An 18,208-nucleotide genomic window follows, 5' to 3' on the forward strand; every position below is an offset into this window, starting at 1 on the left:
GTCTTTTTTTTTTTTACCCTGGCTCCAATCAACAATTGTTACTTATAATTACTTTCAAGTTGCAGTGGCGTCATCAAGAATTAAACTCCTTCACTTTTTTTTGGTGTAGATTTAACTGTAAATGACTTCCGCCCGGCCACTAATCCATAAATGATAAGAGTGCTGCTAAAATGGTTGTCGCTCTCGGAAATAATCCACCTCTGCAGAGTACTTCTGAAGCTACAGTTGGGCCCCTGGTCGCCTCTCTGACCAAAGTCCTTCTTGCTGGGTTACATTAGTTTGCCTTAATGGCTAACTTTTCTCAATTACTCAGGCCACTGTGTCTCTGTGAACACTGGAGGCTTTAGAATTTGTTTTATACGCTCGTCCCGATGTATGCCTTGCCAAACTTCTATTGGTCTCCAGAGATTTCCTTCGATTCCATGGCTTAGGTTTTGTCCTGACACGCAGCGTAACCTTATATACACGAGCATGAAACTTTGTAAACTATGTCTAATCAATTAAATTTGTCACACATGGATCGTTATGGGTTACTGAGTCTACACTGAAGAGCAGAAGATGGCAATATTATCAATTTACAATTTAATCTACAACACAATAAGTCACTTTAAATGTAGACGGACACACACACACACACACACACACACACACACACACACACACACACACACACACACACACACACACACACACACACACACACACACACACACACACACACACACACACACACACACACACACACACACACACACACACACACACACACAGTGTACAGTTCCACCACCGCAGTGTGTGTAAGATGGGATCACTAGGTGGCCGCTATACCCTGCACGGCATTAACACCTATATATTTGGACCTGAGACGGCATGAGGAGGATTAACACCTATCACACAGTCACATGACCGCTGAATATTGGAGAGTCTCTGAGTCGCACAAACACGCATACACCTTGGCAAGGGATATGCGCGCTGCTGGTTAAAACCCATGTTTGTCTGACATGTTGGATGATGATTTGTTAAGAAGGGTTATTAAACACTTTCTCTCATTAGTTACAGTACATTTCTCCCCTCTGACCAATACTAATACCACTTACCAGCGAGTCAGAAAAGAAATTCACATAATTGGTAGAAGGTGTATCATCAAATGCCGTAGTCTGTGGATCAAGCCTCTCTGCATTTCAAGTGTCCTCTCATCGTTTGATCCACCAGTGTGTTAACAGGCTCTTGGTCTCTGTGTGTCATCCATTACCCCCACTCACTCACTCTCACGGTAAAACAACCAAGTGTAGCCTGTTAAATACCTTGTCCTTTTCTTGTTGGGACTTGGTCTCCAGGTCAGCGATCTTGTTGTGAAGTGATTCCAGGGCATATTTTTCCTGCTGGAGAGCCGCAGACTCCGACTCCTGCTCAGCCTCCACCAGAGCTCGTTCAACCTCCACCTGGGACAAACACGCACCAGAGCTGAAGCAGAGTGCCAGTTCATTCTAACTTTTATCAAAACCTATTAAGACACCACTTTAAAACAAGCAGAACTTTCCATTTCTTCATGAAAAGAAGACCTAACATTAAACATAGTGAATTATTATGATGGATATCACTGTCCGTCCATGTGCTCTCACTCTACCTCGCGGGCCGATTCCTCCATTTGGTTGTCCAGCTCTTTGATTTTTTTCTCCAGCTCCTCCATGTGGTTCAGCACCTGGCTCCTCTCCTCCTTCACTTGCCTCACTTCCTCCTCTGAAGGCCTCGTGTCCTGTCGGCTGCGGCGAGCTGCATCCTCCAGAGCCTGACGGCATCGCAGACAGAGTCACCGATTTTACCGTAATAAATACGTGTTCATAACTTTATCAGAACCAGTAATTGGGGATTCAGGGTTATTTGTTGTGATTATAATCACGGACACCACTGAATTTCAACAAGAGAACTCTTGCAGTCCCATCTCTGTCTGACCTACATATTTTAAAAATGTTATGTATTTTTAAAGATATGACTCAATGACCTTGTAATGTCAAAATCTTTCCTGGAAAACTCTGTATTCTGATCCAGATCTGGAGCCCTCCCACAATTCATCACCTGTTGCCATGGCCGAGAGATATGACTGATAACATTTTCATGCAAATCCATCCGTAACTTTTTTAGTAATCCTCCAAACAAACAAGCAAACCAAACCACATAACCTCTTTGGTAGTACCAACAGTATTCATAATTATATCAATATTTATGATTTACAGTAAACACACACACACACACACACACACACACACACACACACACACACTTTTAAGTGGTAACACTTGGCCTGCTCTAATCTAATAAATGCCCTGTAAATATCTCCCATCTCTGCACGTGAAGTATGTGTCAGACTTTCCAAGTCTTAAGGGGAGTGATCCTTGTCCCCCCTATCCTTTCCAGAAAGAACAGGTTGCACAGACACTTTCTCACAATTAATCTTAATTAATCTTTAAAGACACTGACAAAAGTCAACGGAGCTGCTCTCGCCGTCTCGCACTCCTTTCACGCAGGAGATGACGTATGATGCCCGATTGTGGATTTCATATAAAGCCGATTACAAAATGATCTCTCGTCGTCAGTGCTCGCAGAGATTCAAAAGTGCAGCTGCGTTTTCAAACACATTACTGCTTCACCACAGAATGACACAGAAAAGCTACAAATGCTCAGGCAGAGGGTCATAAGATATCATGACACTGGTATGAAAGGTTATTGATGACGGTTTCTGTGCAATAAATAGGATTCTGTACGTTTAATGGCTTATGTGGCAGAATTAATTTAGGTATCATTCCCCTATTCAATGCAGGACTGAAAGATGTGATATTAATCGGAGTTCTCCATGTGTTCATGTGGAGCATTTTTGTATTCACAAAAAGAAGACATGTACATTCTAATTAGCATCCAAATAGACGTCCGTTGTCTTGTACCTCATTGGTCCTCTGTGTACGTGGGGAAGGCGAGGGGGCAAAGCTTCGCAAACTGACAGTGGGCGATTCTGCCCTGTTGTCTCGGTGACCGCTTCTGCGCCTCTGTCGTAGCTGCAGATCGTCGTCATAGTAACCGTTCTCTGATCCGGGGGAGGTCATGTGTCCATTCCCGTTGGTCTCAATGACAGCGGAAAAGTCAGAAAAGACAGAGGGAGTGTCGTCGTCGTCGTCGTCGTCATCGTTCAGTTGGAGTTTCTCCAGCTCCTGGTTGATCTTTTGGAGATCCGCCACAGCTGAAGTGGGACTTGTGGTCATGACGCCTCCATCGCCGTCAGCCTGGCCGAGCTCCGAACACAGGGACAATATGGTCTCGAGCCGCTGTCGCTCCTGATATAAACACACAAAAATAAGCACAAGCAACATTATATGCAAATGTAGTAGTGGCAACTCATATTAATATTTGTTCTCTATTATATTGTCAAGAATATCTTGAGTGTTTCTGTCAGGGTGCCCTGTAGGGTTGCTGAATGTGTACAACTAATAATAATATATAATAATAAATTACAAGGTGACATAAAACAGAGCAATCCATTACATTACATTTTGCCCTATTTTGACTTTACTTGCGATCATAAAATCAAGATTCCAATGCTCAGGTTACCTGAGGAAGCATCACAGAAACCAGTCCATCTTGTCTGTCCTCGTCTAGTCCAAAATACATTCAGCATTTTCTTTTCTTGTATGACATTTGAATAACTGTACTTAAGTATATCATTTGTATTCTCGAGAAAGTCTAGTTCCTCTCACTGGGAAGTCCTGAAGCAAGAAGTTCCCCCTTTCCCCTGCGCAAATGAATCAGTATGTGGGAGTTACGGAGGCTGCAGGGAGTCAAAATCCCGTCCTATAGGTTCAGCAGTAACTTCTCTGGTTGGAAGAAGCCACACAGTGAGTAGGCCTGTGACAGAGCGGGAAAGGTGGAGACTAAAAAAAAAGGTAACGTAGAACTGCGGGGTGGGTGTGAGCGAGTGAGAGAGAACCAGTGAGCTAATGAGGAGGTGGACAGCTGTCAACTATGATCGGAAAGGGTACACGAGAACAAGCCATGACTCCCGACATCGGAATGTGTCTGTGTCCGTGTATTGCCACCGAGGAAACAAGACACTTTTCAGGGAATTGCACTTTGAAAAGGAATCTGAACCAGGTGAAGTTTGGACAGTGAAAGTCTTGGTACAGTCATCTGCTAGTTTAGAGAGGCTAAAAAAAGATATACTCTTCAGGAAAAGCAGTACAGCACTACACATACAATATATATATATATATATATATATATATATATATATGTATATATGTATTGTTATTAACCCCATTATATTAGAAATTAAATATGAAAATACAATACTGTTCAACAATGTGTGTGTCTGATGTGTACCGGGAGCTGAGACGAAACGAGCCAGTGTCAGTTTGTCGCCTCGCTCCACCCTAATGGCCACAAGCCTCTGTGGAGCCGTTATAGTAATCAGCTGTCAACAAGAGCAGGACAGATGGAGAGGGAAGAGAGAACAAGGGCAGAGCCTGCTATAAAAAAAAAGATGGATGCGAGGACAAAATGTGACGGAGGAAGAAAGACACGTAGGGAAACATCTTGTCCACTGTGTGTCGGTGACACACAGTGGACAAGATGAGAAACTGCTTTTCAGGTAAAATGAGACAACACCAGTCACTTTTGATGGCCGTTTACAAGCTGGCTAAATGCTAACTCATAGATATGGACCAGTGGAACACATTCACTGACACTAAACCAGAACTCTGTACATTGTAAATAGCCCAATTGGTAAAGCAGTCGACTACCTATTTTGTGTTTCCCTGCAGGTTTCCTTCACTGCCACTAGAGGGCAGAGACGGCTAGAGAATTAGCCTCAGAGATGCTGCTCAACACCCCAGTCCATATGTGTTCAGAACTGCTAAAAGCACTTTTTTTTCTTCTTTTTTTTTTTAACTATGAAGATATTTAGAACGTACTTTTGAAAAAACACATTCAAAGTAAATGTGCCTCACGAGAGGTTGTCTTCTTTTACATCGGGGCACAGACTTGAAAGAAAATTGTCTGTGAAATAAAATGTAACATTGTGGGTTGAAAAATAAATGTTCAATAATGATGCAAATGGCTCTCTGATCAGAGCAGGAGAGGCAGGTTTACAATATTCCATCTTGACATCACGACTAAAATTTACAGTTGGTCGAGGCTAGCTGTAAGCCACTGTGAAGTTTGTGTGGCAGTGTGGTTTGTACAGCATCCAGAAAACTATTTTTCAGCTATGCGCCTCTCTTTCGCACAGAAAGAGACGGGGGGGGGGCCGGACCATGAGTCCACTTGTCATTATACAGTATGTTGAGCATCTGTATGTTTATCCACCTGCTACCATAACTCTGCTCTCTAATCTCCTCCGGCCTCTCAAACCGACATCTGACTGATGTGTTCTGTGGCTCTTCAGTGGACCGAACCACACTGGGCGGTTTTCTAGACGATTGATATAAACACACACACAATTCCAAGCATGGGGTTAAGAATAGTCCTGTTGGAATCGGTCGACTACCAGAGGCATCTATGTGAGCGGTAAACCTCACTTTGTGTGCGTGCGGGCGAGTGTGTGTGTGGTTGTGTGTTAAGCTCCCTGGGAGAGTGCGTTCGAGAGGACAAGAAGGAGGTCAGTGATGGAGGGAGGAATTCCAAAAGCGCATTCCTCGTCTTGTATGTCTTTTACGTAAGCCTGCAATCACAATATTCCACTGCAAAACAAAACATGTATGGCCATCTTCTTTCATTAATCTCATCAGGAGCAAACCTGTTCACCTGTGTGTCAGTCTACTGGAAGACAGGAGGAAAGTATGGTGTCCTCTGTGAAAATGGAGAAAAGCAAACACACACTCCAACTCACCAGTCGCTCCACCTCTTGCTCGCGTAGTCTTTCCTCCTTTTGCCGATGGTGGTAGTCAGTCAGTTCTTCCTTCCCACTCAGTGAGCTGATACTCCCCCGTCTTTCCCTGAAGCCCCCTGGTGGGGTCACCCCCGCCTTTCCAAAAGATGACCTCCTCTCGCCAAACCCCATCCGAGGTTCCAGCCCTGCCTTCCCAAATGATGACCTCCTCTCTCCGAGACCCAGCCCCGCGGCACCGGTGAGGTCGAGATCTACCCCTCGCCTCTCCTTTTCCACCAAAGTCAGCTCCATTCCGTGAGCGACTCCATTGCTGGCACACCGTTCTGTGTCTAGAGGGATGGAGGTCGTGGGGCTGATGGTGCCCACTGAGCTAGTGGAAGTCAGGCTGAGTTTTTTGGCCACACGTGGGGAAGAGGAGCCCCCTGCTCTGGATGGGAGGGTCACATCAGGTGGGGTTGTTGTGGAGGAGATGGAGGGGGTGGGAGAAGGCAAGTTCTTAGTGGAGGAGAGGGATATAGACACAACGCCTTCTCCCTGAGTTGTAGCCTGGATTTGATTCCTGTTGCAGGCCTGCAACGGAGAGATGTAAGAGTTGTGGTTGGCATCCTGGCTGTTGTTGTAATAGTCTCTGCTAAATTTGTGACTCCCGGATATATCGGATCGCCGGGGGGGCAGCGTTGACAAGGTCAGCCCCCTATTGTTGTCGTGAGGAGATGGCGAGGGGCAGAGGCGTGGCAGGGAGCGGCTGTACCCTCCTCCCAACATCCCACTCATCGAGCCCGTTGAGTATTTCCTCGGTCGACTGCTGGGTGATGGCTCCTGGTTCCCACAGCTACGACGTCCAAGGCGGGGGCTCGAGGGCATGCTGACTGCGCCTCCTGACGATGGGGTGCGGGACGAGGAGGAGGGGGGATGAGAGAGGAGGGAGCTTTCTGTACCAGCAACAGAAGATGAAGAGCCTCCACCGTTCCACGTGGACAGTAAAGGAGAGGAGCTCTGGTTCTGCAGTCGCCGGTTATCGCTAAAGCTGAAGTTGTCCTGGTTGCGGCCAACTGAGGAGCGGGAGGTCAGGTAAGAGGAAGGGTCGGATCGACGTCCAGGGGAAATAGGAGGGCCCGATTTCAAAGACATGGGTGGACGATCCGAGCCATAGAATCGCCTCGACTGTTCCTGACACGCTGATGAGGATGTGGCAGGACTAGTGATGGGTGTCGTGGGGGGAGACTGAGACACACGGAAAAGATAAAAAAACAGATTCCAGTTAGAAATACAAGAAATAATGCAGTCTTACTGTAATATCTGACGCATGTGAAGTATACTTTAAATATGACAGAAGTAGATGAACAGACAGAAATACACAGCAGATAGGGGTGCAGCCTTAGTCGATCGAAGTTAACGACTAAAACTTTTGTTGCCAGTTGAACACTCGAGCACAGCCCAGGATAATGGTTGAACCCTGGTTAGCCGTGTTTAGCCCCAGACAAACATCCAGGGTAACTGCAAGGACTTCCCCAAGCCCTGTTGTAGAAAGCCAGATAATAAAACCGGCAGTGGAGCTAAATGATGGCTGACCTGTGTCACGCTGAAGTAAGAGGGGTTAGCATTCCCGTTGGCTCTCAGGCTGTTCTCCAGGGCGACCTTCTTGCGCTGCAGGGTGTCCATCAAGTCCCGGAGTTCGGAGGCTGACCGCATGCCCCGGGCACTGCTGGTGCCCCCCACCACCGCATAGCTGTAGTCACTGCTGAACTTCAAGTAGTCTATCGGTAGGGAGAGATGAAAAGGAAAAGGAAATCAATGGAGAACGTAGGAGCACGCAGACACACAGATACAGGTGAACATTCATGAGTTAGGGAAAAGGGATGAGGAAACAAAGAGGAACTATGAGAGAAGATTTTGTCTAACAGACAAAGAAAAATGATAGGGCAGGTGTAACACAACAAAAAAAACGGTATGACCGGGATAAGTCATACCGATGTAGAAAGAAAAAGATGGACAGAATATTTTCGTTCTGGTAAATCTGAGTAAATTTGAGAGGGGGAAAAAACAGAAAATGAGGGAAGGGCAAAAGACCCATAAATGGTGGTAGGAAGAAGAGAAAAAAAGAGAGATCTTGTGTGTGTGTGTGTGTACGTGTGTGTGTATACCTGGCGCTGCAGCTATTCATAACTGGGGCCCTTGGCAGAACCAACCCAACCCAAACAATCCACAACTGGCAGCAGCTCCCCCAGAATAGGAATCAACACACACACACACTGTATGCAAATACACACTCGCACAAAACCCTCCGTCTGATCCAACACAAACAGTCCAACTCCAGTTCGGTTCCTCAGTGCAGGATTTGGGGAAATGAAAAAGACCACAAAATATTCTGGAGTACCCTCAAGAGGCCCCCCGCCCTTGCTCCAGCCTTTTATTTAAAGCTGTTTTCAGCAGTGGAGGGGTCTTTTTTTTCCAAACCACCGCCTAGTCCATTTTTTACTTCCTCCCTGCTAATTTTAACCAGCAAATATCACCCCCCCCCCCCCCAAAAAAGATAGAGTTTACTTCATAGAGTATCACTATGATCAGCAGAAGTTCATTTGATTCGTAGCTCTTGGTCAACTTTGCTCTGCAGAATTCCAATAAGCCAAATCCAGGAAACTATTATCATGTCATCAAAAAGATACAAGGTAAAAATACTCTGGGTAGGAGAAAAGCAATTTGTGAGAAACCTGCCTCCTTTTTTTTTATCATCTGTGGCATAATGTGGAAAAAAAGGCGCTATTACGATGTTCAAGCTTAGACCACCCAGTGTTTAACTGCCTCACACACACCCACACACACAAAAGCTGTGGCTCCGTCTGAGAGATACACACAAATGTGTATGTTGCGTAGTGCACATATGCCAAGAGTGTACAAGCGTGTGAAAGAAAAAAAAGTGTGAGCTACTAGGGCTTAGTTCAGTTCTATTGTAAGAGGGAAACTAGGGTATCTGAAAGTGCACGTCATGGCCGAGAACAAGCCCTGTGGAGAGAAATGGGGCAGAAAATGAGAGTCATCATAGGATCTAGAAACACACACACGCACGCACACACGCAGGGTATTTGTGTCCATACATGGGCAGATTTATACTGGAGGTCTGGTGTGCATCAAACTCTCCTCTATCGTGACTCTCCTTCGTCTATGCTCGGCAACTCATGCTCTGCACAGGGACTCTTCACTTTAGGTGTACATGTCAGAGTGGGAGTCTTGGCAATCCGAAAAGGGTTGCGGTATAGATTTTGGCTGCATGTAATAAAACAGAAGTGTGGGTGCACTTTAATCAGTGGAATCCTTGCTCTTTACACTCCTAGACATGATGAATGAACTTCTGTCTCCCCCAGCCCCTCTGATATTTTCATAGAAGTAGACTTGCAACTCTCTCACGCACACGCACACACACACACACACACACACACACACACACACACACACACACACACACACACACACACACACACACACACACGCACGCACACGCACGCACGCACGCACGCAGACGCACGCAGACACACGCAGACACACGCACCTTGTTCACAGCCCGATCAATCACTAAGAGTCCAGCTGAATCACCATGGCGATGGATGGGGCACCAGATGACGAAAACATTCCACCATGTTTTGAATTTAACTTTTAGCATGTGTGTGACATGCAGAGCCGTGTGTTTAGGAAAGACATATGAGAGGACCCCCACCCAACCCTTCTGTCTTTCTAACACACACACACACACACACACACACATTAATCTTACACACCTGCCTGGGTCGTGTCTACCTGTAACATTTTTGCAGGGGTTGGTGTTACATCAGGTGAAAAAGCAGATGAAGGACCAGAGGTGAAGAAGAGGTGAAGAGCAGCTACGTGAGGGTGAAAACCGAGGAGGTGGAAAATAAAGATGGTGATGTGGCAGGACAAAGGCAGAGAGGTGGAACGGAGTAAACCCCCCCCCCCCCCAAAAAAGAAAAGAAAACAAAAAGAGCAGGGAATTAAGTGCAGTTGAGGGGTCAGGAAAGGGTTTTACCAGACTCATTGTCATGAATGTGTGTATCTGTGTGTGTGTGTGTGTGTACCTGTGTTGTAGGCCAACGCCGACACAGGGCTCTTCTGTGGAAGCATGCTCTTCATTCTGCTTGCCTCCTCAGGATGGTTGAACCGGAAGAAGTAGGATTTACCCAGACACAGGGAATAACCTGGAGAGAAAAGCACACAAAAGGTAAGATACAGCTAAATACACACATGTATGAAGAGTCATAAGCGCCGCTTTAAATTACTATGAGCACCTGGAATATTTATTCACGACCAGACACTTGCACATGCTCGCACACAGCCAGCGATTCCAAGACCACAGTGTTGACTCTGGCCATCAATTAGACTGAGAGGGCCAGGTATTAAACAAGATGTCAGGGTCACAACCTCTGCAATACACACAGCCAGCCACAGCTGTCCAAATACCTCAGACGGGAAAGCAGGAGAGACAGCAGTGCTGACACACACACACACACACACACACACACACACACACACACACACACACACACACACACACACACACACACACACACACACACACACACACACACACACACACACACACACACACACACACACACACACACACACACACACACACACACACACACACACACACACACACGATGTCTGTGAAGTAAAAGGAAAGTTGAGAGATTACAAAAAATGAAATTAAAGTACACTGATGCACATTTTGAGGATTGGAAAGCAGAGATGATAGAAAATCAAAAGACTGACTGAAAAACAAAGAGGCCCCCCCCCCCCCTTTATACAAACATTTTCTTCTCTTTGCTCTTTCAACCTCCATCCATTCGGATAAGCGTTACAGTAAAGCCCCACAATGTTAGCATGTGTTTAAAAGGCTTTAAAAAAAGCACATCCTTAATGGCTCCATTACAGTTACATCAGATTCCTTGGACCTGAAGTTAGACATAACCACTGAGGCAAGAGGGGGATGGCAAAAAGGGTGAATGGAAAAAGACTGAATGGAAAAATGTCAAGACAGTTTTTTTGTTTTTTTTCCGTTCTCCTTCTCTCACTCTCGTCTCTACTTTTGTCCTCTTCTTTCCTCACTCTCCGCTTAATGTAGGGTCTCATGGACACTGTCAAGCGGCGTTCACAGCCTAATTTGAGATCACGGTTTAGCTCAAAGAGGTCGTACCTGTCTCGACAGCTGCCTCGGAGTTGCCTAGAGAGCAGATTTTCCCTTTTGTTTCTGACTTCAAAAGCTGCAATTTCCCAGCGCAGGGGGAGAGCTGAGGTACAGCTGTGAGGTGGAGCTGACACCACACACACACACACACACACACACGCACGCACGCACGCACGCACGCACGCACACACGCACGCACGCACGCACGCACGCGCGCGCGCGCGCGCCTGAAAACAGTGTAAGAAATGTTAAGACTACGCTGCTGAACTCTAAACCTCTTCAAATATACTGTATAATGTAAACACAATCTTGCAGGTTTGGGCCACAAACTGTAAGGAAGTGGCATCATGACAGGGAGATCAAAAAGATGTGTGTCTCTCTGGGGAAGAAAGAGAGAGAAAACACACACACACACACACACACACACACAGACACACACGCACGCACACGCACACACACACACACACACACGCACACGCACACGCGCACACACACGCGCACACATACACTTGTTAAAAAATCGAATTTCCTATCTTCAATAGCCTCACCACGTGCAAGCTTTAAAGTATAAGGGTAAAGTGCGTTTGCAGACCTCATTTGTTCACAGCCCCCGCCTCGCCTCCCTCCTGCTCAGCTAACAAATAACTAATCCCATCCTCCTTCCCATCATCGGCATAAACAAATACTAACAGTATGTGTGTCTATCTGACACACACACAAAGAGAGAAAGAGAGAGAGAGAGAAATAAACAAATGTTGAGATAATCACCAATCGTTTTAATTCCTCTCTCTTTCTTTGGACACGCGCACCTGAGATACACAGATATATGTTTAACCTGGTTTTAAGACTAACACCTGAAATCAATCTGTGATGCAAGTACAAGGAGACACACAGCGTCACCATCACCCTTCTCTTCATCTTAACTGCTTCCACACAGACTGAATTTCGGTCTGCCTTAATAACTTCAGGACACACACATGCTCTCTCCCCTCTACCCACAAGACACACAGAGACATACCACATCCACAACAGAACACGTTTAATCTCTTTCCCGTGTTTACAAGCAAATTGAGTTTGCCTCCCATGTGGAAGCATGTGCTACCTATACATCCCCTCACCAGCAAGAGCATATGCACAGACCCCGTTCAATAACAATAAAACTCGAAAAAGAGCCTGTATATACATTTATAGGATAATTGAAAGTTTGTGATCTACAAAGTCCGACCTCAGAGCCTTTGAGGGCACAGATGGAGGAGCGGTATCGCGTCTGGAGTCAATTTATGTCGATTGGGAACGGACTGAACTGCGCTCGCACCACAATGTTATGGGAGGGGAAACTCAAAACTGTTTCTCTGTTTGGTTAACGTAAGTGGAGGAACTGCCAAATTAAGGCCGCTAGGTTAGAATGAAAAACAAACCGATGACAAAGATCCCATGTTGTGTTTGGACGGAACTCAGTTACCTGCCAATTGGTCGGAGTTTGACGTCCCGAGCGATTACAATCCAAACCTTCAAAGTGCAGTCAGACAAACAATAAATAAATACCCCCCTTTTTTTTCTGTCCAAATGGCTTCAGAATGTTGCAACGATCCTGAGATCGGTTTGGTACTTAACTACAGCTGAATTTACTCAGCCATGCGAAGACACGCACACACGCACACGCACACACACACACACACACACACACACACACACACACACACACACACACACACACACACACACACACACACACACACACAGAGAGAGAGGTCTCACTGGGAGCGTAACTTGGCCTCAAAACCACAAATTAACCCTCTCTGGGGCAAACGGGTCCAGCAGTATCATCATAAAACACCAGACTGATCTTTCTCAGGGGAGTTGGGTGTAAATCAGTGCAGTCATTCATTCACACTTTCACTGTCTCCTCGTGCATAATCTGCCTCCTCGCCGGCTCAGTGGCCATCTTCTCTCTCTCCGCTTCACTTCAAACCTTATCCACAACAAAGACCCACCTCACAACTCACAGGAACCTTCAGAAAGAAAGGTAAACAGCTGATAGTTGCCAAAGGGATCTGTCTTTCGATTATCTTTATAATATAGGCGAATAAAACAATCCACAATATGCTAAAGGCCAAGGAAGAAGAAGAAAGACTTATGAACACAATGCACCCAGAACAATGAAGCAGGTTTTGCTGTCAGGTGTCAGGTGTTCTGACCACGAACACTGTCTTCGTGGCCTCGGGCTATTACTCTCTCTCTCTCTCTCTCCCTCTGTGTGTGTGTCAGATGCACTCACACCAGTGTGTGATGCTGATCTTAGCCCAAGGTGTGCACAACTGCTGTAGCTCATTTCCATTAAAAAGGTGCAGGCGATGAGCGACAACACACGGGGTGCGATGGAACCAATTGAACTTCCACTTCTCCAGTGGATGCACCGATTCACAAATCTACTCCTGCTAAAAGAGGAGTCATGTGAAGTGGGGCTTACAGTCTATTACCTTTTTTTTCAAAGCAGTGATTTAAAAAAAAAAACCAACAACAGCTAAATGCATTCATATTTACACTGATCTACATTGGCCAATGGGATTGACTACGTGCTGCATTCCTAGCAGCTTCCATTGAAGCCAATCTGATACAAGCCCTTACAAAAAGGAAAAGGTCAAATCAACGATAACAGCCGTTGAGCAAAAGCTGTTTATCCTGGCCCGGCCAGAAACAGCTCACATGCTCATCCAAGAAAGTATTGACCAACGACTGTGATGACGAGGAGACTTGAGACTTCAGGCCGTGCAAAGGGCACGAGGGGCTAGTGGGTGGCAGGTAAGGCGAGTCAGCCATCATCACAATCTGTCAGTGGGAAATTATGAACACACTCTCCCATCATCATATGCAGAGTTGCCTTAGCACTAGAGCTGCAACCGTCCATCCGCGAATCGATCAGCAATCGACTACCACTGTGACAACCGATTAATCGGTTGAAGGAGTTTCTCTGAGTTCAGCCTCTTAAATGTGAATATTGTCTGGTTTCTTTGCTCCCCTGTGACAGTCGACTGAATGTCTTTGGTGTGCGCACGATACAGAACATTTTTCACCATTTTTTTCTATGACATTTTTTGTGGACCCAAACAAACCGATCGATTAATCGAGAAAATAATCGACGGGACGAATCGACCATGAAAATGAAGATGAAAACCTGTCTCCCGATCACAGAGCTCCGGCTGGAAGATGTTCCTCTTACATTAACATTAACATTAGCGCACGATCATAACGTGGCACCGAGTCATGTCGACGTCACTTTGTTGAGGAAGAGATGATCCATGAAAGAAACCCCCGCTACTCACCTCTTGACTCCCATCCAGGTCGCACTTATCACGACGGAGGAATCGACTTTCTTTCTCTCAACTGTCGGTCAGATGATTTATAACGAGCACTCCAAAGGACTTCGAGAAAGACAGAAAGAAAGAAAGAAAGACAGAAAGAAAGAAAGAAAGAAAGAAAGAAAGGAGGAGGAGGGGGGATAAGGGACGTGTTTATCTTCAGTGTTGCTGTCTGCCTCCCTCCTCGGTCACATCACCACCTCCTGCGCCTCGACTCCACCAGCGCACAGATTTACTACTCGCGAGCCGGAGCGTTGGGCCGTACCATCTCTCTCTGGGGGGGGGGGGGGGATTTCACGGGAGCAAAACCGTTTGTTTTTTTAGATTCCTAAAGACAAACCCGCTGTCACAAGTATAGTGGGCTGCCTTCAAATCAAAAAACGTAAACGAGAAGAAAAAGAAGAGTCATCAAAACTACCAAGCCGAGTGTGCGCTTCCAGCGCGCCGCCCCCACCTGGAGTTCACGGGCCATTAGATGGTGAGGTATTTGGTGGACGCCCCCCTCGGCCTCTCTTTGTCTACCTGCCTGGTTTCTTCCTGCCCCCTCATTTGAAATACGTTGGACTGGTGTAAACCCCCAAACCAGACCAGTTTGACTCCACTTACATGGCGTCGTGAAGGTGGTGGTTTGGTTCTATGTGGACCGTTGCCTGATGCAATTAACAATCAGCAATTTGACTTTTAAGGCAAAAAAAAAAAACACAGATGAGGGGTTGATACAGATTTGAAGGGGCCAAACAAATTGACGGGGAAGAATTAAAAAAAAAAAGGGAGGACTTTGACCCCAAGTCAGGGGTCTGCCCTATACTCGTATTCCTCTCAGCTGATTTATTAATTGCAACCATTCACAATACACAATACACATGAACCCAGACAGAGTGTATATGTGTGTGGAGAACAAGAGGGGGTGAGTGGCTGCATGTGTTCAGCGGCTACATTTGCATTTGCTCCAGACTGGCGTGATTGCTGGGAGATTTGAGTTTTATGGGCACACATAAACTCTGCTGACATGTGAACTTAAAATAAAAAGACAACAACGTAATTTAGAAATGAATGCAGGATAGGCTACAATGCAGATGCTGTCCCGTAAACAGTTTTTGTATAAGCCGCATTAGAAAGAATCAGTGGGACCATAGCAGTTATATTGCTTAGTACTTATTGGCCCATAATGATTTTCATCCTCATCATTTCTGTTAGTTTTGCTGTATGAAGATATAATTATGCCACTGTACATGTGACGCCTCGCTGTTACAGTGAGTTAGGAGTGAAGCTGATGTGATTCCAGGTCAAGTCCCAAATACAGAACAGATCACTTCCCAAACATGGCTAACAATCTCCAGACTGCCGTATCTCTGTGTGTGTGTGTGTGTGTGTGTGTGTGCGCGCGTGTGTGTGTGTGTGTGTGCACGCGTGCAGTGTGTTTATGTGTGTGGTTAGAGTAACTCAACCCAGAGCTCTCTCTCCCTCTCTCCCTCTCTCTCTCTCGCTGCATGATTTTCCAAACCATGCCCTTTTGACTTTTTCTTTAACCCCTTTTTCCCCCCATTTCAGTCCTTTGCTACTTCACAATGCCCTGGCCTTGTGTGTGTGGACACACCAAGCAGATGTCAATATTTGAATCGGTGGGAGGATAAATGGGCTCGTCAATATTTAACTTGAAATGGGGCAGGCCACACAGGAGTCAGGACACAATGAAAAGGAGCGGAGTGTACACAGAAAGGACGGGCAAGAAGAGCAGGAGAAGTGTCACAGAAGGAAACAACTGTGAAACAGGAGGAGCCCCGCAGCTGCAAAAATCCAGGGACATTGGGGGGATGAGAAAAGAAGACAGAGGAGAGACGGACGAGATAAACAGATCAAGATACTGAGATACAGAGAATAATCAGACACAGGCACGTGGGCAGGCGTGGACAGAAAGATAGGAGAAGAGATATGTTCGAATTTGGGATGTTACTCTCTCTCTCTCTTTCTGTGTATGTGTGTGCGTTGCAAGTTTTCTGTAGTCTAGTATGAAAGCATTTGAAGAGTAGTGTGTCCTCTGCGATTTCTTAAAGCTGTGACTCATTGTAGCAGCTCAATGTTCTAAATCATGACAAAATTAAAACCAAACACACACACATGCACTGCATCATAGATACACACACACACACACACACGTGTGCACTAAAAACTTGTTGTTCCCATGCAAAATGTCCCTACATTAACTTTGCCCATATGACTCATACACACACTTAAAGGAATAGGTATTACCCAAACCACAAACCAGCCCCACTCTCTCAATCCCTTACACACACACACACACACACACACACACACACACACACACACACACACACACACACACACTGTCGTAATGAACTGGAAGTACAGTGTGCACACATTTGATGCAATTAAATCAAATTTATTCCACCGCTTCACAACTATTGACCAGTAGGTGGGGATATCTCAAAGCGTGTGCAGGGCTGTATAGCTCTTACCCTGTGTGAGTGGTGTTGGTACAGTGATCTGGACTCCATCCAAACTGCAGAGGTGACCACAGGGGTCAAGGGTCACCACTCCTCCTGTTATATTGGTAATGAGAGGTGGCTCAGCTTCAAGCAAACTCTCAGTTCATACTATCGACAATTAAAAATTTGAAAGACGAGCGTAAGAGAAATCACACTAGTAAGACACTAGCAAATTTATATAATAACACGCACAAGAAACCATCATTAAAAGGTATTTATTCTGAAAGCTCTGGGAAATTTTATACAAAATGTGCCACAAGGAAACATCAATTCATTGATTGATATAGTTCATTAAATTGTATCATCACATCATTATCATTTTCCTTCATTGGCTGTTTTCAGCACATTAAATACTTTAAACAGAACCAAATCTAGTATACACATGACACTAGAACAGTGTTGATTCAGAGGCCTGTCAGTATCATAAATTCCTTTCGGAGAAAATCAGATGTCACGCACCTTCATTGATGATGAGACAGTGCTCTGCCTCGATGCCAGGCCCCTGGATAGTGATATCTTGAGGAATAGGAGCGTCTTCGCGGCCTATGCGAGTCACCCCTGGAACATCAACGAACACATGTGATCATCATTTGAATAAAAAATATATAATTGGTGGCCTGTGATTAAAGGGCGACGCATTTTGACTGCTTATTCTTCCTCAGTAGACCCATTGTGGAGAAAAACAGACCCCCAGTTCTCCTAACATGACTTGTTCACATAGTTGGCATTCCTCAGTGAAATGAAAGGGCACGCCAAGAAGGGAAATTGTGAAAGTGTGTGACAAGGGTTATGCAGCAAAAAAAGGAAAAAATTAAAATGTCACAATTCTGACCATTGCAATCAGCCTCTGTACTTTATTTGTTGCCTTTACCCATCATTTTAATGTGGTTTGTACTGTTAATTAAATAGTGGCTAAAATCACACCATGGAAAGCCAACAGCTAATATTTGATCATCCTGAGCTCTACCATCTTAAAATGTATAAATCTCTATTTATTTATTTATTTCACTGCACTGTTCACATGGCACAGAGGAGACAGAACAGGCGATCTCCGTCTCTCTCGATTAGAAATATAAGAAGGGTTAGGGTTAGTTTTGTAATCCTTGCAAAACATTCTAACTATACAAGTATAGATGCTTAATATATTTTAATTCTTTTAATCTGATGTCAGTCCGTATTACTGTACCTGCAGGGCATACTGAATAATAATCAGTCGTAAAAGCGTGCTTGTCTGACAGATTAATATTTTGTAAATCCTCGTATCTCT

General features: G+C 45.4%; 1 protein-coding gene across 5 annotated transcripts in view; it reads right to left on the reverse strand.

Moving 5' to 3' along the window:
* The window catches only part of phldb2b (pleckstrin homology-like domain, family B, member 2b), a 39,871-nt gene that overhangs the window by 12,980 nt on the left and 8,683 nt on the right, over positions 1–18,208 (reverse strand). For 3 of the 5 annotated variants that reach the window (XM_035619361.2, XM_035619362.2, XM_035619363.2), the window contains exons 4-11: positions 17,401–17,499; positions 16,912–16,995; positions 9,964–10,083; positions 7,448–7,632; positions 5,876–7,099; positions 2,940–3,326; positions 1,628–1,789; positions 1,305–1,442 (exon numbers count right to left, since the gene is read on the reverse strand). In XM_035619361.2, the coding sequence (XP_035475254.2) occupies positions 1,305–1,442; positions 1,628–1,789; positions 2,940–3,326; positions 5,876–7,099; positions 7,448–7,632; positions 9,964–10,083; positions 16,912–16,995; positions 17,401–17,499 (2,399 nt within the window). Of the gene's footprint in view, positions 1–1,304; positions 1,443–1,627; positions 1,790–2,939; positions 3,327–5,875; positions 7,100–7,447; positions 7,633–9,963; positions 10,084–10,173; positions 10,396–14,398; positions 14,649–16,911; positions 16,996–17,400; positions 17,500–18,208 lie in introns of those variants that run through there. The other 2 variants (XM_035619364.2, XM_035619365.2) reach the window with 2 other exon arrangements.

The sequence above is a fragment of the Scophthalmus maximus genome, chromosome 21 (assembly GCF_022379125.1).
Source record: "Scophthalmus maximus strain ysfricsl-2021 chromosome 21, ASM2237912v1, whole genome shotgun sequence".
Taxonomy (NCBI): Eukaryota; Metazoa; Chordata; class Actinopteri; order Pleuronectiformes; family Scophthalmidae; genus Scophthalmus; species Scophthalmus maximus.